Source organism: Psammomys obesus, unplaced genomic scaffold, assembly GCF_907164565.1.
Source record: "Psammomys obesus unplaced genomic scaffold, mPsaObe1.curated_primary_1811, whole genome shotgun sequence".
Classification (NCBI taxonomy): Eukaryota; Metazoa; Chordata; class Mammalia; order Rodentia; family Muridae; genus Psammomys; species Psammomys obesus.
In genome coordinates, this window is record NW_026586816.1 from 12,442,290 (window position 1) to 12,464,292 (window position 22,003).

General features: G+C 41.5%; 1 protein-coding gene across 1 annotated transcript in view; it reads right to left on the reverse strand.

The window, feature by feature from the left end:
- Positions 1-4,714: 4,714 nt before the first annotated feature.
- The window catches only part of Slx4ip (SLX4 interacting protein), a 170,472-nt gene continuing 153,183 nt past the window's right edge, over positions 4,715-22,003 (reverse strand). The window contains exons 7-8 of the mRNA XM_055602664.1: positions 8,092-8,192; positions 4,715-6,802 (exon numbers count right to left, since the gene is read on the reverse strand). Coding sequence (XP_055458639.1) covers positions 6,067-6,802; positions 8,092-8,192 — 837 coding nt within the window. The 3' untranslated portion in view covers positions 4,715-6,066. The remainder of the gene's footprint in view (positions 6,803-8,091; positions 8,193-22,003) is intronic.

Below are 22,003 nucleotides of genomic sequence, written 5' to 3' on the forward strand. Positions count from 1 at the left end.
GAGCTGGTGCGAGCCCTCCCAGGCGCCCACAGTGAGTTTGGGAAAGCACCCTCTGCTTTCTTCCCACCGGTCCAGGCGTGTGAAGGAGGAACTAAATGGGCTTCAGAGTCATCGGGCCTAGAGAACCTTCCAGTCAATCCATCACCTGCCTCCTCTGGAGAAGGGGCTGCCGGTTTGCCCACAGCTTCGCAGCAGGTGGAGAGAGGGTGTGAGACACTTAGTAGCAGTAGAGCTGCATGTGCTTGTGTATGTGTGTTCTGGTGTGTGTGCTGAGCAGCACTGAGCGGTAAAAGAAAAGCAGGCAAAAGGGCGTGGGAGACGGGGGACTCCTTTATAAAAGCTCTCCTGCCCTTAAGCAAGTCAGAGCCCTGCTGCGGAATTGCTTTCTCTTCCTCCCTTTTGAGTCTTCTATGCTGAAGTGACCTCTCCCCCGTGGGGGCCAGCACCCCTCTCACCCTGACACACTCAGCCTTCTGCGGCTTGATCGCCTTAGAGCTCCAGGAAAAGAAGAGTCTCCAGCTAGTTTCTGAGAGAAAAGCTGTAGTAAATCTCCTGCAGAAGCGGGCGCTCTTTTTAAAGAAACCACACACATGAACACACACACTCACACTCACACAATACAATGTCTTCTGGGAACTTTGCAGAAAGTAACTGACAAACACAAACTGTACATCATCAGAGGCCCCTCACAGCCTGCTTCACCCTCTATATAAATCAGGCTGGGTAATAAATGAGGTTTTACGAAATATAACTGAACTTAAAATACAAGGTCAGTATCTCATTCTAGGTAATCCTCTGTAGGATGAGAAAGTCTCCTGATTTTCCCACAGGGTTATTTCATATGCGCTTTCTGAGCCAAACTATTTTAAAAGCGTTCATTCTTCCGCTGCTCTGCCAAATGCAAGCTTGAGATTCACATGTGCTTTTAGAGAGCCTATTAATGATATTAATGATCATGGATCAAAGGCAAACCCCAGAGGTTTATGTAGAAATTCCAGACAATTATTTAGGCACTTTGAAAAGTCATCCTCCAAATGAGGGTAGCAGTATCTCAATGTAGGGAATGATGTGTTTGGATGTGCAGGGGCTGATGCAGCAGAATAGAGAGCTTCAAAAGTAAAGAAAACACACCTCTGATTAAAATGCATAGCTACTGATCGACATCGTGTCCGAAAGACCTCCTACTCATCCATCTAAAAGCAGATGTACTTTGGATTTGGAGAATCCTCTTTTTAAAGGATATTTGTCTCAGTCAACCATGCCTTCTTCAGCATCCAAGATTTACATACGTTCACATACCCCATTTTGAAAAAGCAATTCTTAACTATGGCGTCACATGAGAATCATTGTTTGAGGGGCTTTAAAAATATTTAAATGCAGGCTCAACCAACCCCAGCGAGTTAGATTGGGCTACAAGCTACACAGGTGAGTTGAGCTAGGGCCCACTGTAGGAACCCTTTCTAAACAGACAGAGAAATTAGTACATGAATGTGGTATGCTTATTCCAGTACTTAAAGGACTATAGGTTCCACTTAAAATAGCAGACAATTTTGACAGATGAAACTGAAGCCTGGAAGGCTAAGTGACTTATACTTAAACATATATAAAATTAGCTAATGGCAAGGTAGCTTCAGGAGCCAGGGTTTGTAGCTTGCAGTACCTTACAGTTACATTGTCCCAGCTCTCCTTCCAGGTTCCACACCCAGGGCAGGGTAGGGTGTCTTTTGTGTGGGTCTTATCACACAGGGTACCAAGATGACCAAAACACTAATGGGTTTCCCAATTCTTAGTTATTCTTCACATTTCACATTCAGCTTTAATTACATTTCTAAAATGACACTGAAACGCTTTTTGAGGGACTAGTATAGGGCCACCAGAGAAATCTATTTACACCATGTGACCAGAAGCCCAACAGACTGAAATATAAGGTGATGTAGAGAAAGAGGTGGCCCAGAATGTCAACAGTCCTGGAAGAAGACTGCATGTGGATGAGTTAGTTCACTGGGGGATGTCAGTTTGTCTGAGAAGGTGTCAAGATCATGTAAAGCCCTTCCTAAAAGGTCTACTGAAACTCAGTTGGGGGCACAGTGTTAAAACAGCATAGAACCTTAAAGTTCAATCTAATCATAAAGTTTCTCATTGGGTTTTGAAAACTTAAATATTAAGGGCCAGTGGTTCAAATGGTTCTTTTAACAAGATTTCCAAAACCCAAGAAAGCTCCTGGGAGGAAAGACATCCTTACAAGCAGAGTGTAAGTAAAAATAACATGTTCAGAACAGATATTTTGGATGAGCATTCTTTGAGCTCAGTTCATTTGTTTCTGAGATCTCTCACTCTCTGTAGCTCTGGCTCTCTCTCATACATACACACACACACACTAGCAGATGCAGAAGGACACAGACTTTGAGGTGAAGTATGGGCTACATGGTGAGTTAAAACTATAGGATATAGTCAGACACCCCACTCCCCAAAATAAGCAAATTGCATGATACCCTTATTTAAATTAAAAAAAAAAAACCAGATATTTACTTATAAAACAGATACATTTTCACTACAAAAAAAAAAAAGTTTTATTCTGAGGATTCAGACTATTTAAGGTACTTAAACGAGAGGACCAAAGCTCTCTTGGAGATTGTGTCTAAACCTACCTGGAAAATCATTCTGAGAATCTGCCAACTTAACACCTACCAGCACTGGCCAGATGCTTTGGGGAGCCAAGTGCATGATTTTGCTGAGTTTTGACTAAACTGAACTATAATAAGCCACAATCTCTGTTAGCCTGGTGAGGGAAACTGCTGCAGCATGGACATACTGTGTTGCAGATGAAACTTATTTGGATATACTTCATATACAGTCTGAAGGAATCTGCAGGATTAAAAGAAAACTTCAGCCAAGTCCTGTCTGTTATGCTACATATTGACACACATTTTTCTCCCTCTCTTGTTACATTGTATATAAACCAAATTAGAGGGAATTCTGCAGATTTCTGAGAATTTTAATTATACCCTGGAATTGCAAGACTGATGATATACATGGTTAGACCTCAGTATTGAGTGATTACTTAAATTAACTTCACTTTACAATGCTTAATTTATTTTGTACTGTGGAAAGCTTTAAGCTATTTAAGAGAAACCAGTTTAATTTTGATTTTTTTTTTCTTGCTCCAACATGTTTCAATACCGGGGAATGAACTCTCTTGTCTTGACAAACCAAGTGCAGTGATTTCCTCATAAGAGAAAAGAAGAAATTAAAACAATTTCCATATTCCAGTCCCAGCACGCTACACAGCATGTTTTTGGCTCTTGAAAAGTTGCTTATTATTCAGAGGGCCATCCACTACTGTTTTGTGAAAATATTACAGTAAGTCCTGCCAAGCAGCTTAAGGAAACATAAATGCCGACACTGATCCTAGGCCATTCTTTTGGGCAAGGATGCTTCCTTCCCTATTTGTGTGACCCCGTCAGAGCTTTTGTTGAAGTCAAAAGCCAATGATAGGTACAATCTCTGTTGAAATCCAAACATGACATCAAACATAAAACAATTATACTGAGACCCCCACCATACAAGATACACTTTGAGAAGGTTCATCCAGAGATAAACTATATTCTTCAAAAACCAAAATAGAGACTTTTTAATGTCTTTTTCTTTCTTATTTGTGTCTTAGGGATCACTGCACAGGAAAAGCACCCACTTCACCAATGGCCCATGACTCTTGCTTTTTAAAAAATTAAATACATTTCCATACTTCTTCAGCATGAAATAAAGGAACAAAACCCTGTAGTTATTCTCTGTTCCCAGTGCCAACTGACCCGGACACGTCACATGTCATATGCATGTCTGGGTGAGTTAACTTCCAGTGTGCAAGAAAAACCACGGCCTATTTCCATACTTGTTTGTTTGTTTTGAAACAAGGTCTCACTATGTAGCTCTGGCTGTCCAGGAACTCAGTGTGTACACCAGTCTGGCTTCAAACTCAGAGACCTCTCTGCCTCTGCCTTCCAAGTACTAGGATAAAAGGCATTTATCACCAGGCCCAGCCTTTCCCACATGTTTTAAAATGGGGGGGTGCAGAAAAAACAAAAAGACCTAACCAACTCTCATCTATTAAAATGCCACTTAAAAGACAAGGAGGTGGCCTAGCAGCTCAGATACTGAGAAAGGTCTTGAGTTCAGTTACAATAATGTCAACAGAATTGGATGAACATCTCCTCTAAGTATCAGAACCACAAGGCCCTGAATATAAATTTAATTTGAAGTATCAAGGAGTTCGAGAACTTATTTTTGATTATCAATACTAACAGGGTCTCAAACTTTCAAATGCGAATTTATTACAGTTGTTAAGAATATATACAATTCCCAACAGTATAAAATATTTAATATCCCACCTGATACGTAAAAAAACACTTGGGATTGATTTTCCCTTTGTCCATATATTCAAAGAACTGTAAAACCATTCAAGAAACAAGAGATGAGGAGGTGTTTCAGACATGCTGAAGGAAAACGCTTAAAGGCAAAATTCCTTAAACATATGCCATAGTGTGGGAGCCCAGAGCCATTCCCTGTTAATCCTGTTAAAATCCATTGCGCATGAAAGCTGTGAGAAAGGCCACATCTAACTACAGCTCAGAAACATACTAATTTTTTTTTCTCACTGGTTATAATAATCATTATTTCTTATAATAGGACAAATTTGAAAAACAAAACATTCCTTGACATCAAAACATTTGTATAAATACCAAATATGACCTTAACTATTAAATGATTAAAACCCTGTTTCTTCCATGTCAGAATATCTTAGTTCCAGAGTGGGAAGCACCCATTATTCTGATGGGACTGGCTTTGACATTAGGATCTATCTGAGCGAATTGCTTCTTGGTATACAATGGAGGCTACTCATGCTTCCATTGAGGACTCAAGGTCTTGGAATCAGCTCTCAAGAACAAAGTTCTGCAGGAAAGGAAAGGAATGCCAGCAAGCAGTTTCTGGTCCTTTGAGGCTGGGATAATCAGGCGAAACTTCCTGGTTGACAACGTAAGGCTTGTCTTTCTTGAGAGCAGGCTGCAAAACTGACAAGAACATTTAAATGCCCTGAGAAACTCCAAACTGGGAACTGGAATGGCCACTGAGCTCCCTTTGGGTTCTGGTCTGTCCTAACCATAACCAGAATGCGGATGGCGTGAACAAGTGCAGGGACAAACCTGCACCTCACAGGATCCACCTCTTCTGTTTTCACTTCAGGCTGAGAAACTACTTGTACATTTCTGGCAACTACAGATGTAAAACCTCCCTAGGTCCATGTCCGTCCTATAGCAGAACCTGGGAAGTAGTTGACCCACACACCAAACCCAGTGAACACTCTTTACAAGTCTGAGGGAGTGCCAGGGTGCACATTTCCACATGTGGCCTCAGCTGATGGAAGCCATGGTAGCCAGGCTGGAAGAAATCAGTCCTGAGACCCCAATACCTGCATTCCTCACAGAGCCTCATGCTGAGAACCACTGGCTCTTTTCAATGTCAGGTACTCAGTTTGAGGAGTAAGAGGACCTCAGCACTAGAACTAGCCATAGCACATAGCACTGTCTCTCCTTATCCCATCCAGAGGTCTTCACAGTGGGGTGAGAAGGCCCCCATCATTGATTTCTCCATGGGGCCCTATATACACGCTTTACTCCTTGGCAGGTAGAGGGCTCTGTCAACACACTATTTTCTGGAGACAGTTATAAATATGATGAGAAAGTAACAAGCCTATTAGAAAAACAGACTCCAGGAGGTGACTGTGAAGGCTAATTCCAACACAAACAGTTTTACAAACAGATTTATGTGTATGTGTGTTTTGCCTGCGTGTATGTATGCATGCCATGTGTATGCCTGGTGCCCACGGTCAAAAAGGGTGTCAGCTCTTCTGGATCTGGAGCTTACGCTGGCTGTGTGTTACCTTGTGCATGTTGGAAACCTGTGTCCTCTGCAAGTAAATGCTTTTAGAAGATGAGACTTCTCTCCTGCCCTAGATATTTGTTTACTTAAAGTAATTACCCAAAGTCCTTCTAAATCCCAGGAACTACACACTCAGTTTTTCTTGCCACTACATCCTCTGCTGTAACTCTGCAATTTCTTTCTCTTCTGGCTGGGGCCGTCCTGCACTGTAGCTAATCTTTCAGTAATTGCAGCTGAGCCGGTTTGCTGTGCCTGCACTGGGTTGTTTATCATGAGATGTCTGGAGGAAAGATTTTCCAAAGCATGTAGTTCTTCTTTAGTTGTGGCTTTTGCCAAATCTTGTTTCAAAAGCAACCCCGGATCTGACAACTCTAACGCTGGCAAAACACTGACAGCTGTGCTCCTTTCCACCATCATGTCTCCTGGGATTAATCCATCATTTCCAAGAGACACTCTCCTGTGGTGGTCAGAGTCTTCCGCAGAGCCACGGTTCCTGCGTTTCTGTTGTGTCTTGGCTGCTCGTGGACTTTGCTTTGGACCTGGTGATGCTGACTCATAGCTATACACAGGGTTCTTGCTTAGAAGCCCTGTCTTTAACCACTCCCCGGAATGAGGTTGATGCTGGCTGTTAGTGTCTTCTGGCTGAGTCTGAGAAACATTTTCCAGCTTTAGAACCGGAAGCCCCCAGTGGCTCTTGACTGCTTTTGTGTCACCCTGTGCTTGACCCACAGATTCTGATAGAAGAATAGCTGGGGCATCCTTCCTCCTTGGAACCACGGCAATGCCTGACTCACTAGATCTTCCCACAAGGTCTTTGCTGGTCTGTGATTTGGTCACAACAGTGCTTTTTGCTTCAGTTCTTCTCACACTAAAACAGACAATGAAGACTGTATGGCATGGAGGTTTGCAATGGCATGGATTCCTCCAACACCTCACTCCCTGGCTGTTCCACCTGAGAACAAGGCATGTGCCACCTGGCTTCTCAATACCCCAGCATACCTAGGAAATCCCCAAAGTGTAAGTTGAATGCAGATTGGATTAAATAGTAACATCCACATTTTCCAGTAATCTATGATATGTTCTAAATTTTCATTATTGGTTCATCAATGGAATCATGATAGAGTCCTATTAACCAAAGCAAACAGGTATATATCTTTAGATGTTAGAGGCAGCACTGCCTAGGGTCGCTGTACTGATTTTTATAGGAGGAAATGTTTAGATAAATCCAAAGCAAAGGGTATGTACATACCTACGCACAAGCACAAATATGCACACACATGCAGTTTCTATTTGTGAGTAAATACTAATCTGAATTCCCTGATGCATTCTCAGATGCACTCAGCAGGTGCTAGGTTTATTCGTCAACATATGGAAATAAGTCTCAGTTAACCAGACTCGGTCAGTCCTGGCTAAAATCCAGACAGCTAACATTAAAGAAAGAATAACCACGACAAACAGTGTATCCACCCTGTCTGTCTGTCTGTCTATCTATCTATCTATCTATCTATCTATCTATCTATCTATCTAATCTCCCCCTCTCACAGGATCCATAAGATAAGTAAAGGTAGACAGGATATATAAGGCAAACATTAACTATAAAACAAACTTCCCCAGCAGGACAGAAACTACACAGGAAATTGAGAGACTTATGACCTTAATTTTGGCAAAATACATTTACAAATATCAAGAAACTTCTTCAGCCACTAAACAAAAGTATTGAAGCTGGACTATTTACTTTGGCTAAGTTTTGTGGAAAAAAACCATAAATATGTTGTTGCAAGGGGCCCAATGGCTCTCATAATTACATTAAAGTCAGAACAAGCATCTTACAAAAGGAATGTAGTTTTTAGGTTTGTCTGCAGTTACCTCAAGAGCTGTGTGAAACACACCACCAGCAGGTGCTTTTCATCTTCAAAGAGCTTGTAATTAATCATGACTTGCAACACACCTGTGAAGCAAGGAGTCCATTCCCACTGTCCAGAACTCAAAAGGAAGGTAGGAAGGACATGTATTAATATATGGCTGTAGGTAGAGCCAATGGCAGAGGGACTTTTGATTAACTTCCATACACTGTCGTTAAGTGAGAGAATCTTCTGGTGATAGAACTATCTGCACAGGCAGTCAGAAAATGAGAAAAAGAAAACACACCGGACCTACATTTCTTTCAGAGCGTTTCTCTTGAGCTTTGTAACAGGAGAAGGCGAACTCTCCGCACACTTGGCAAAATAGTCACACACTCCGTGGAGGGCGCTTTTGGTCTATTCCAAAAGACAACAAAGGTTCAAATAGAAGTCTATTAGCTGAACCCTCAGAACAATTACATCAGAAATGCTCAGATTAACACATCTACTTTTGTAAATACTAAATAAAACAGATTGCTGTTCTAGGTTGTTTCAACTGCTTTCAGTTGGGGATTTTCCGCTGTATGTCACAAATGGCTTTTTATTCTTGTCTACATAGTAAATGCATTAGTAAGTACCATGAACATATAAAACCATATGTAAAATATGTGGATCCCAAGCCATCTAGAACAGTATCTGGTATTTTTGGCCCCCAAAACCAGAATCCTTGAGCCAGCAGCACCATACTTATGAGAAGACAGTAGCAGTCACGAGGTTTCCCCACATTTCCCTTACTTATTAATACAGTCCTTGTTAGCCTTAAAATTGTATCAATTTAGACCTTTTAATATTAGTGTTTTTAAAAATTGAGTTCTTTAATCTTGATTACTAAACAAACAAACAAAAAACTGGGAGGCGTTGCTTTCTTATAATAGTCATTGCCATGGCTTTATACACAGATTATCCAAACATACCCAAGAAGCTTCATAAACAGGTAATTACAAAATTCAAAAAAGTCTGCCAAGCTTTGCCAGAGCTGACCCATGTAATGTTTCTGGAATTTCTTCCCTTAGGTTAGAAGCCGATGGTCCAGATAAGGTGTTATCTGCTCTTGCTGACTGGGATACCAAACATTCTTCCACATCAAATTTCTACAAAATGTTATGACATGAGCTATCGTTTGGTACCCATCAGTAGGTCTTTCAAATACGTAGACTTACATAGGAACACAGTGATAGTCTCTGAGATCCCAAGGATGGCAGCCACCTGTAGTTCTCCAGAGTATCTCTAAATGCTTCATCTCATCATTGCTCACAATACTAATTTAGGAAGGATCCTTGAGCTCTGGATCATGTCTATGGCTTCAGACCTGGGATAGAATCTTTCAAAGACATGTCTACTTGTAGCCTAAATTGGTTTTAATGATCACTGAACAGAGTATTACTTGCTTTATTAGACTACATTGAATTGTAATGTGTCATTTTTGTTTTTTTTAGTTTGTTGTTTCTTAAAATTAATTTTTGGGAAAAGAATACTTCAGGTTAGGTCAGACAGTAGAGGCAAAAGAGGGCAGGCTGAGAGAGATTGGGAGTGATGGAGATTTATGTGTGAAACACTTCTAAACATGTCCTGCATGCCCTGTAAATACAGCCGATTTTCCCCTTACTGCCACACCCTGTAAGTGCTATATTTTCAGAGCTGAACAATTAACATAAGGAGCATGAGTCAGGCTTTGAACAACTCTGTGAGAACCAGAAAGCCTTTTGCTATTAGGAACGATGTAAATTCCCCAAGGCTGGAAGAAGTCCACAATGGAAGGCCGACAGGGTCATAAATAACAACAATGGGTTCTGCATTCACTGTATAAAGTATAAGGCAGCACTACTGACAGGGTCTTCAAATCTCAGTCTTAGTGTGGATTCAGCCACTGACTTAACTATGTTTAAAAAGCACATGTATTTCCTCTGGGAACTTCAAAAACGCCTTCAAGAAATACAGCAGTCTATTCTTGTCTTAACGTCCTCTGACAATGGGGTCAGGGATGTCTTTGAAAGAAGAGTGACAGGGGGAAATGTCCTGTGACTTCAAAAAAGAGACATGGAGGGGAGAAAAGGGGGAAAAGGGGGGAAGAACGAAAGGGACAAGGTGGAAGATGAAAGGGGGAGGGAGAGAATGCACACATACACACACTGCTGAGTGCACAGAAAGGCTGGTCTCTATATAAATTAAAACCACATTTGGCAATTTGTTGAAGGAGACATATTTACATTTGTATAAAGACTGGTGGGTAGGAAAAAAAAGATTAGTCTCTTTCCTCAGTCCTTGAACTGTCAGGACTCATATATGTCTCTTGTGCATACATTTCAGTCACCAAATCACAGCCCCAGCCCGTGGTCTTTAGTGCTGTCCCCCGCTTCAACTTAGTATCCTGAAGAAGCAGCTATCACCTAGGAATGGATTTGTCAAAGGGATTTTCTTCTCATTACTGCTTTTCTTATCTGGCACAAAAATGAAACCTGCAACTTAACCACAGACCAAACTCCCAAGATGCAAATATGTGGAGCACACTAGTCAGGCTTAATTGTCTCCGGAGCAAGCAGGGATGACACCACTACTCTTTCGAGTCTGGGTGAGTAGTGACCTTTTGCAAGGAATACAGGCAAATCTACCATATTCAAAGATACTAGCAAGCATTTAACTCTTTCAAGTCCAGAGTAAGCAGTCTATGGAGGTCAGGTCCTTCGGAAGTATACTGACTAGGAGCAGACTTCATAACATACTCTTCACGTTCTTCACATGTGAATGCATGCTGTCCATCTGGGCCAAGGATGAAATTCTGTGAATGTTATTTCTTGGTATACTCTATTCTTAACCACTTGACCAATTCCTACCACTTCTTTTTTGCTTCAATTTTTGGCAGTATTTTAAGGGTTCTAGATTTAAAGCTTTCTACCTGAAAAAGTACCAAAACAGAAGCAGGGTAAGGCTACTGGCCCCAGAAGTCTAACCTAGGGAGATACCCTGCCATCAGTAACTTGTGCAGTTCAGCTAAGACCCAAGGCAAAGGGGCCAGGCCTTTCACTATCTCCAAAGATATGTCCAAGCATGTCCCGCTATACAGATCCAAGGGAAAGGCTGAGCTGGAGGAGTGTGACAATACAATGAGGACTGACAGCATGCCATGGTGTCTGAATTGATCTGGGGTACATTAAACTTCAGGACAGAAAGGATGACAGAGGGCAGCCCCACGAAAACAAGGTAGGCAACTATGCCAGTCACTGTCTGCAATCAGAGAACAGAGAGCTTTGAGATGTCTCTGTAATAATGGCCAATGTTCAAGCTTCAAAAGTGCCTGGAAATTGAGAGTGACCGCGGAGTTCATCCCAAACTGACCTGACTTCCGGAACAGCCGTCTCAAACCTTGTGGAAACGGGCTTAAGATGACAAAGAAAACACCCACTTGCTCTTGAGTTAGGACCTCCTCAGTGAGTCTGGAAGACCAGCTGGCACTCTCCCAGGCCAGCAGAAGACTGGCTGCAGCGGAGGCACAGAGGGAGGTGGCTGCAGCAGAGGTACCGAGGGAGGTGATTTTTTGTTTTTGAGCTTTTTATGTGTGTAACAAAATCCTAGGACTCATCATGGGTAGAAGCTCTGATTCACAAGACTTGAGGTGGGGCTAGGAGATCTAAATTTAGGTTCCCAGGTGATTCACACTCTGATGATATACATGAAACAACACTCAAAAAGGGGAGCAATAGAGAAATAAATTTAATCTGGTACAAGGAGCCAGTGAGATAAGACTTTGCAAACTGCACTTGCATTACCCAGCAAAATCACCTTGGGAGCTTGTTAAGAAATGTTACAGATTCTACCCAGAATCTACTGTATTTGTATCCCCAGGGGCTGGGTCAGGGCAGGTATATTTTGGGCAAGCTCCCCAGTGACTTTACACCCTAAGAATTAGTAAACTGCTTTTTAAATACATGGTATTGGTAACTGAGAAGAATGTAGTAGAGTGATAGTCAGGTATCACTGAACTCTGGCAGGCATAGCTTGGAGCCCTTAGTGAAAAGACCTCCTTTCCCCTGTCTGTCACCAGGGGAAATAAACAAAACATACAACATGGTTTGTGTCCCCTCTCCAAAATTCAGCTGTTGCCATTGTGAAAGTATTAAAAGGCAGAGCCTTGAAGAGGTGATTAAATAACGAGGGTTTTGTCCTCATGAGTAGCATCAGGTTCCCTTTACAGCTTGACAGAGAAAGTTCATGCTTGCCCTCTGCCTTTCATCACATAAAGACATGTCCCCCCCGACTCCTTCAGATGACATAGCAGCAAAGTACCAATTGGGAAGCAGAGCTCAGACTCTCCCCAGAGAGCAAGGCCACTGGTCCTGGTTTTTGCGTGTCTCGGCTTACAATACACTGAAATACAGTTCTTTTCTTTAGCTGCCAATTGCAAAACTGGGAAGGTCCTTGCATATTGTGTCCAAAGCCACTCAAACAAGGTCTAGAGGCCAAAAAGGAGATGAAAAGATGTTGAAGATGCAGAAAAAGAGACAAAGGAACCACTGGCAAGGAAAGAGGCAAGAAGAGAAATGAAACACCAATAAAAGTGATAAGAGGCCAATGCTTCGCTTATGCCATAAGCAAAAATCAAATCCCTAGATATTAAGTAGCTGTTCTGGGTAAAGTTCTGAGCAACTACCATAGGTAGCGGCAAGCTGAGACAGTAACAGAACCAGAACACTCCAATACAAATATAATATGAGCTGAACAAGTTAACCTGAAATTTTCTATAGTCCATTAAAGAAGTAAAATTGGTGAAATTAAATTTCAACATGTACTATTTAACAATATGTATAAAATATTATAACATGTAATCAATACAAAAATATCAAGCCATTTTATGTACTGAATCTATGGCAGCCAGTATGAACTTTATACAGAGTATATAATTTCCAACTTGCCTTTCAAATGCTTAAAGGCAGAATGGAGTCAACTGAAACCACATTGGCCAGTACAGGCCTAAACAATACATTGGGAATTTTTTCATTTAGGAAAAGGAGAGACAAGGAGGCATACTCCACGGTCACTCTGGACACAGCCGTGGGAGGGAGATTTTAGTGCTGTCACCATGGCCCAGGGCTAGATGCTGTTGGTCAGAAACTAATTCACCATGAATAAACAGCATGAGGTAGCAAGGACAATGACTACATGACAATTTTCCCCCCTGGGATAGCTTATAGATTGTTATAAGTCTATATAACAATCTATATAACAAGCTATATAAGCTTATAGATTGTTATAAAGTCTAGCACTTACCTAGGAACACTGGACTTTAGCCGAGGATGGCATGGGGATGAGATGTGGGGGCCAGGTCAAGCCACTGATCATTGTGGTACATGATGAACACACATAATTTACTCTTTGTTTATTGGTACTCTTGGTATAGCTCACACCCATGACTAACACCTGTACGAGGGCTAGGTCATCAAACTGCTGTTCACAAGATTGGAAAATATGTCACAAGACAACAGTGCAATCCTTCAGCCCTACAGCTTCTCATTATAATATAAAGGGGTATCTTCTGATTCTATTTTATTCACCCCAAGTTAAAATAATAGTTCAACTATATTTGAAAGGGCAACAATCCACTGCCTATTAAAATAAGTATATAGAGTCTGAGGCATAGTCAAGAAGTCACTGTTTCTCGTAATCTGCTGAGAAGCTCTCCCCAGGGCATATCAGCAAATCAAATGGCAGAGAACACAAAGCTGAAGGCCAGTGCAGCCAAGGTCACACACTCAGCACCTGCTTGTCCAGAGCCAGTTTTACACCCCCAAAGGCCTGCTTTCATTTTTGCTTGTGACTATGGACAGGTGGATGACACATTCTGAAAACATGAAAGTGTTGCAGTACTATTTGTCTTGACATAATTGATAAAAACAAAGAAATAAACAAGTGCTGATGTCTTCGCAAATCACATAGAGTTTGTAAAAAAAGGAAAATATGCTTTTTAAAAATTATTTTTATTTTTATTAACCACAGTTTATTCACTTTGTACCCCTCCTGCACCTCCCTCCCTCCTCCCCTTCCCTCTGATCCTAGTAGTCTATCAGATCTCATCAGGACTGGCTGCAGTGTCTTCTTCTGTGGCCTGGTAAGGCCCTCAGGGGGAGGTGATCAAAGAGCAGGCCAATCAGTTCATGTCAGAGACAGTCCCTGTTCCCATTACTATGGAACCTACTTGGACACTGAACTGCCATAGGCTACCTCTGTGAAGGGGTTTCAAGCCATCTCTATGAGTGGTCCTTGGCTGGAGTATCAGTCTCAGGAAAGACCCCTGTGCCCACACTTTTTGGATCTGTTGTTCTCCTTGTGGAGCTCCTGTCCTCTCCAGGTCTTTCTATCTCCCACTTCTTTTATAAGATTCCCTGTACTCTGCCCAAAGTTTGGCTATGAGTCTCAGGAAAAAGATGCTTTCTATACCTAAACAAAACAAAACAACAACAACAACAACAACAAAAAACCCCTCCCAATTTCCAATGTCCTTTCCCCCAACATCTCATCTGTAGGGCTGTTCTAGGCAGTGCTCTCTCTTCTCTGCAGAGTGCCCACACAGCATTTGCTATCATGGAGGAATGGAGGTGAAGCAAAACGACTCTGAATCAAAAGTCCTTGGCTACAGTCACTTCTAGTCACTTCCTGGCTGAGAGATTTGGAAAACTAACTCATCTTTGTTGAGCATCAATTTCTTCATCTGTTAAAAAAGCCATGGCTCTTTTCTCAGCTAGGGTTTCTGCTGTTGCACTGAAACATCATGGCCAGAGCAATGTGGGGAGGAAAGGGCTGAGCTTATCTTACACCTCTGTATCACAGTCCATCAGGAAGTCAGAGGAAGGACTGAAAAAGCCATGGATGAGTGCTGAACATTGGCTTGCCCCTCCTGGCTTCCCAAGGGTGGTTATATTTTAGCTCCCAGGACCACCAGCTGAGAGGTGGCATTGCCCATAATAAGGTGGGCTGACCCATATCAATCATCAATTAAGAAAATACACCATAGGCTAATCTGGTGGCAGCATTTTCTCACTGAAGTTCCCTCTTCCAAAATGATTCTAGCTTGTGTCAAGTTGATATAAAACTAGCCAGCACAGCTGTCTTGGGTGGAGGTCTGTCCTCTCTCCCCCTGGGAGGAAAACAGCTAGAGATGCCAAGACCAACCACCATATACAGGCAGAGAACAGGGCTGGCATGAAGGCTGGCATGAAGGCTGGCAGAAACTCGATTTCCAGGGTATTCTATGTGTCTCCAAGCAGCTGTACCAAACTCTGGAGTTGTCGGGGACATCAGTAACCCTACACCAACTTCCTACCCCCACATGCTATTTGGAGTTGCACTGTCTGTCCGCTGAAAATGAAAAGGTTCAAAACTCATAGGAACTCTTCTCAAGTTTGTTGTACTGAACAAGTTACTGTAGGTGCCAGGCTCCTGCACTCTGCCAGCAACACCTTCTATAAACATTAAGAGCAGAGTAAAAGTATAATATATCATATCAGTTTATTTAGAGAACATGTAACAGTATTAAAGTAGAAAGCTGAGAACATTAAAGTATATAATGTGACTTTAGTGCAGGGCCTACTGGTGTTTAGGCACAAGTGTGTTCTGAAGTGGGCCACAGTATGGAAGCTGAGGTGGTTCTAGAGAGTAAGCTAAAATGAAGCTCAAATGTGAGAATACCCTATCTCAGACCACAGTGTGATGTTGCCATGCCAAGTATGCATGCTAAGACTGAAGGGGAAGCACCTTCCAAAGTTCATTTCTAACACTTTCTTAAATTAGCAGTAAGTTAAAGAAACAAAAAGAGGAAAGACAGATGGAATAGGATTGCATTAAAGGAGAGACACATTTAGTGTAAACTTAGTATCGGTATAAACTTAAAGGTGTAAAAGCAAAAGGAAATCAAACAAACAGGGAGGTGGCATCTGCTGAGCTGCACAGGACTTGAAGCCATTTTTCCAAGGGCTGTGGAGTAGACCTAGACATGTATTGTGTTGATTTAGGCAGAGCAGGTAGCACAGAGATCACCTGCTGTTAGCTGGAGCTGTGTGAGAGAGGAAACAAGCATTTTTCAGAGTTCTGTGACTTCATTTCAGAGTTCTGTGACTTCAAGTCAGCTGCCCATTTTCTACCGCGAGGGTGGAGTCTTTTTCTCTACAAATCTCTGTCCTGAGTTCCTCCTCTAAGCCTTTTGCTCTTCTGTTTCCATGAAAGACTGGATCTCGAAGGGAGAGAGGGCTAGGTTTGTGGACTGTGCTGCTTGGGTAAGTCACAAATAATACAGACATTTCCTTTCAAATAATTTAACATTTTTACTTCCAGAGGGCTGAGGATATAGCTCATTTCAGATAAAGTGCTTGCCAAGTGTTCACGAAGCCCTACGTTTAGAGTCCCAGCACTACATAATCTGGACATAGGGGTACACACCTGTAACTCCAGCACTGAGTAGATGGAAGCATCAGGGTTGGGAGGTCAAGATCATCCTCAGCTACACAGTGAATGAGTATAGCCTGGGATACATGAGATCCTGTTTTGAGGAGGAGAAGGAGGAGGAGAATGGAAGAAGAAGAAGAAGAACAACAACAACAACAACTACTCTTTTGATGTTATGGCCTGAACGCTGCATACAAATCCAGGGAATACCTGTAAGTTACTGCACGGAATGCAGCTCTAAAAATGCTATCTGCAAAAATCAAGGAAGTTATCTTGCAGCAAGCAGACGCTTCACAGGGATTTTCCAGTTTACATCTGCCTATCCTTGAGAACCTAAGAATAACTCTTGACTTACCTTAGGCTACTATTGAATCTCTGGTGCAGATAAGTATGATGAAACATGGTATTTTAAAGAATAGATAGGTTTGGGTCTGTGGCTCACATAGGCATCTACTGCCCACTATTAGAGTTATATAAAATTTATTTAACTTTGATCAGATAAACATTAAAATACACTGTGAATTACCTTAGGGCCATTTGATTTGGCCTATCTCTAGGGTCCCCCTGTTAAAGTACCTCCTCTACAATGTCTATAGTTTGGCAACTACAACGAGCCTTTACTCAGAGTACAGAATGCTGTGACATCTCATGTGGCTGAGCTCAAGGCCTTAGACAAAAAGGAAGAGGAGAGTGGTAGGTATAATGTATTCCACATACACAGGTGATAGGGCTGGCTAAAAGACAGTCTAAAGAAGCCAGGATGCTAGTGGGAAAGAGGCGAAAGGCCAAAGACAAGACATCACAGACATCTGTCTTATTTCAAATTTTCTGAAGCTGGCTTTCTGCCTGGGGGTATGGAAGAAATGGCTCTTGCTATTTTCCTTGAGCACATTCAGGACCCCTCTTTCCAAGACTCCCATCTCCTGATAGGAACAGCTTTTGTGGACTTGTCTGGGAACCTTATCCCTATCAAGACAACGTTTCCTTGGGAAAACGAGTGGTGCATTCTAAATCATCTGTTGTTTAATGTATTTTCCAAATGTAACCCATTCACACATTGAATTCTACCTGTGCCGTCACTGTGGGTGTTCTGTGGAGCACACACACGCCTGGAAATTGGGGCCTGAAGAATCTGCCCTCTCCCAGCTCCTAAGACCTCAGAGAAATGACTGGCTTTCCCGCCCAGAGTCTCCTCCCCGCAGGAGCCTCCTAACAGCTGCTATAGTCCCTAGGTACTCAGCTGTGTCATCTCCACAACTGCTCAGTTGAGCTCCTCATGACTGGCTAACTACACGGGGACTGATCACTTAGCTTTTACTGGAAAACGCAGCTCGGATAAGTAGAGGCACACAAAAATAAGGACCTAACTTCTTGAGAGAACAAAATGGATGAGTTTTACAAAGTAATACTGTCATTTCTAGACCCTGAGGAGGACATGCAATCAGCCACTAACCTAGCAGTGTGGCATGTCTACGAACACTTCTCTGGGAAAGAAGGAACTAAAGGTGATAATTAGTACTCACAATTGTGTCAGAGTTTTGTTTTGTTTTAAATTTATTTATTATTTATATAGTATTCTGCCTGCATGTGTGCCTGTGGGCCAGAAGAGGGCACCAGATAACATTATAGACAGTTATGAGCCACCATGTGGTTGCTGGGAACTGAACTCTGAACCTTTGGAAGAACAGCCAGTGCTCACAGTTTATAGCCCACTTTAATGTATTTTATTTCATTTAACTGTTAGGAGAACTTAGCAAGGCTTGCAAAAATCCATACCACATTTACCTCTGTGTACCAAGTCAGGGGCTGATTTTGTAATGCCAAATGAGGTCCTCCAACAACTGATGGGGGCTGCATTAGTCAAGGAAGTCTTTACATTTTAACTCTAATATTTTTCCCTGTGTTCTGTTCCACACTTTGTCTTTCCTAATTAATGTGTATAATAATTGGTCACTAAGGAGACATTTCATGTCTCTGAATATAGAAGGGACATTATGCAAAACAAGCACAGAGGATTAGAGTGCCAGATATGTCATTTTCTATTACCCTCACTAATTAACAATATTCTTAGTCTTCTAATTCAGTAGTGGGCAGGTTACCTTCAGGTGATGACATACAACATATCCCATTTGCAATATTACTGGTTAAACATTTGGGCAAATTTTATTGTTAGGAAAGGAGAATAAGACCTTAGATTACTATAACAAATATTCAATATTTAATCTTTAAAAACAATCTTATCTCAAAAATATTTTCCTAATTTTCTGTGTCATCATATAGAAAAATGAACTAACAAAGAACATCTTTATCACTAGCACTTTCATCTAAATCAGCCACCTGCCAGTCCTTTTAAGGGCAGTGGGGAGGACACCTGCTAAGGGGAATTGTCCTATGATGGCACCAATATGTCCCTTGACTATCTGTTGACCATGTTCTGATCCTGAGACCTGAGCCCAGCTAAATGGAGAAGGAATGGACAGTCAGCCTCCATAGGTAGCTAGCACCGTGAAAATTCTTTTGCATTAAACAATAGCCTGACTTAAGAGACATATTCAACTTAGTGCCTAAATCTTGTCTTTTGTCAGGATGTCCCAGTATTCCTTCAACTGAGACCTATCCTATGCAGATGACAGCTATTTTCATTGGAAGAGTGCCAATGTCTTAGTGACATCAGTAATATTTCATTCTCAGAGGCAAAAGTGAAAATTGTCCCAAAAGGGATTGTTATGAAATCTAGGTGGTGAAGTTCATTAGTAGAAACAACAGGATCAAGCTTTCCTTTAAATCTAAAGACCATGATTACCATGGTGCTGATTAACACATAGGAAAAAAAAAAAGGACCCTAACCCTCCAACTAATAAATTGTAGAAAAATACTTGTTTTATATAAAAATACAACATCAAGAATTCATTTGGAAAAATGATAGAAATGGTAGAAATCATTATGGAAAAGACACAGACTCCTCCTGCCACACATCAATGACAAATAATAATAAAAGAACAAATGATAAGCTAACTAAGAATTCTTCTTACTTGATAAGGATATATTATATAATCATTAGAAATATGTCATCCTTAGGCCATCAACAGGAAAGTCGTAATGCCCTAACATAAACAGGGTCCTAGCTGAAATAAACAGACATGTCTTTAGTTATTAAAAGCCTGAAGAAATAAAGACCAGGTTGGTAACAAAGACTGGGCAAGAATAAGAGGTAATTTCCACTTTCCTTGTGCATATTTGTATTTAATCTTTTGGTGTAACGAACATACAGGATTTTGATCTCTACTTGCTAAGGAAGAACCAAATTAGAAATATTAGAAAATGGGCACTAATAAATACCCTTTCCTCCAAATTCAAGGCTCTTTATGCAAGTGTTATAGGAACATCTTGGCAGCTCCATGTACTTCTACTTTGCCATGAAGTAGAAGTATAATCACAGACAAGAAGAGGACATTGCAACCAGTCCTGAAGAGACCTGATAAACTAGGGTCAGATGGAATGGGAGGCGCTCCTCCCCTGTCAGTGGACTTGGAAAGGGGCAGGGAGGAGATGAGGGAGAGATGGTGGAATTGGGAGGGAATGAGGGATGGGGCTATGGCTGGGATACAAAGTACATAACCTGTGTTTCATAAAAAAAATAAAAATTATTATAAAAAATAAAATAAAAACATTTATATAGTATTAACTATATATATATAAAAGAATGGACTCCATACAAACCCTGGAAAAGTCAGGGACTGCTGCTCCTCTCATCAGGCACAGAAGTTAATGAGTGTACTCAAATTTTTAAGTAGTACATTTCTTCTGTTCCTCCCCCCCTTTTTAAACTAATTTGTATTTCTCCTGTTTTAAAAATATAAGGCCTAACATGTCTAAATGCTTTCTTATAACATTTGTTTATTTCCTAGAATAAAATGTGACTCAATTCTGTAAGATTACGGTTACATTAAAAAATCTATCTTATATGAAAATCACATTAAAATTATTTATTTAAAAAAATTTTAGTGCATTTTCATTTTTTTTTCTGACAGAAATTCCACATGAGAAAAGATTTTTGAGATAATGTGACACCTCTCTTTCATATAGAGGAGGACTCAGCCAGCAGAGGTTGGACTATGCACATCTGAGGAATATAAGACCCATGCTAAATATAACTCAATCTACAGTAGATTATTACTTGAGACTAATTTTTACTTCAATCTTATATTTCTAAGTAAGAGGGTTTTTTTTTTTTTTCTTTTTAACATAGGCTGGCTTAGGAGACGTACTCAACTTAGTGTTTAAATGTTGTTGATTGTCAGGGCCTCTTAGTAACCCTTCTATGTAGTCTGTGCTATGTGGAGGGCCCTGCCCTGATGGCTGTGTGTGAATATGTGTGTACACAAGCACCCGTGTAATTTTTACACCTAGTTTCACAGCTCAGCTACACCTCAGATGAAGTACAAGATGGAAAAACGGAAAACCTCAGTGCATGGATCTGCCCACTAACGCTGCTCACTAACCCTGAGCATCCGTCTTGAATCTCAGACTCTGACATCACAGCTTGAAAGGCAAGGGCGGAGGCCTAAAGTCGGGGCTTTCTTCCTAAATTCACAGCTTTCAGGCTTTGACTGACTTTAGGTGAGCACGACACTCAGTAGCAGTCTCCCAGACTGTAAGCAGCTAGAGGGCAACAGCATTTTCTTGTTTTTGTGTCACTGAAAGCCAGTAGAGACCACTGGTAGAGACCCAGCACCCAGAACATTCTGTTCCATGGAATGGTCAGAGTGGATGGGAACCGTGGTCTCCAGAGACTAGGAGTGGCTTGTAACCAACACGCAATCAAACAGTAGCTTTGCAATGACCCTGAAATGTCCCAGATATACACAGTGGCTCATGGTTATTTACATAACTTCAATAAAGAAGTCACAGAAACTAGTACAGAACTTCAGATTTCTCTAAACCTCCAGGGCTTTAGAACCAAAAAAGAACAGTCCCTACACAGGCGACGTAAGTTCAGGATAGAAAGGAAGAAAGAAAGAAAAAAAAGGAGGGAAGCCAATATTGCACAATATAAGCAAGCACAGTAAAATCCAACTTGATGGTCTTCGTATCGCTAAGGAAACAGTTAACAGAACAACAAAGGTCAGAACTGTCAGAAACAAACACTTTGGCTCTACATCCAGCAGTAGGTCAAACTGGAGGCGACAAAATCTTTGAGATTTCTTATGAGAAACTCTAGTAAGAAAAATAGAGTGACTCACTTCATAATAATGCCCTTGCTTTCCAAAGTACACAGCTCAGTTCCCACATCCTAAGCACATGGACACAGCGCAGTGCTATTGCAACACGGAGGACCTTCCTCTACTGTCTGTCCCCACATGGACAGAGAGTTGACAGAAGGGGAACAGACTTCTCTGGCACGTGGTAAAGCAGCAGCAAGAACTACTCTCACTGCTCTGTACAGGAAGGGGATTTCTCTGCCCCTCTTGTGCTGACTGATCTGGTACATGTTCTTCAATGCAGCTATCTTAAAGAACTGGGTGTTAAGTACTGCTGGTTCCCTAGTCTGAAGACTGAAAGACTCCCTGGACAAAGTAGTTTCCAACAGATGTTCCTAGATTTCCTAACAAATTCTCACTTAGGACAAAGGTAACTAAGGGGAGAGCACAGGGAACTAAGGGGAAACTCCCTAATGGCTATAGTACCAATGAGAGGTTGAAGCTGCTCTCAGGTGCAAGATCATTCCCCCATCACTT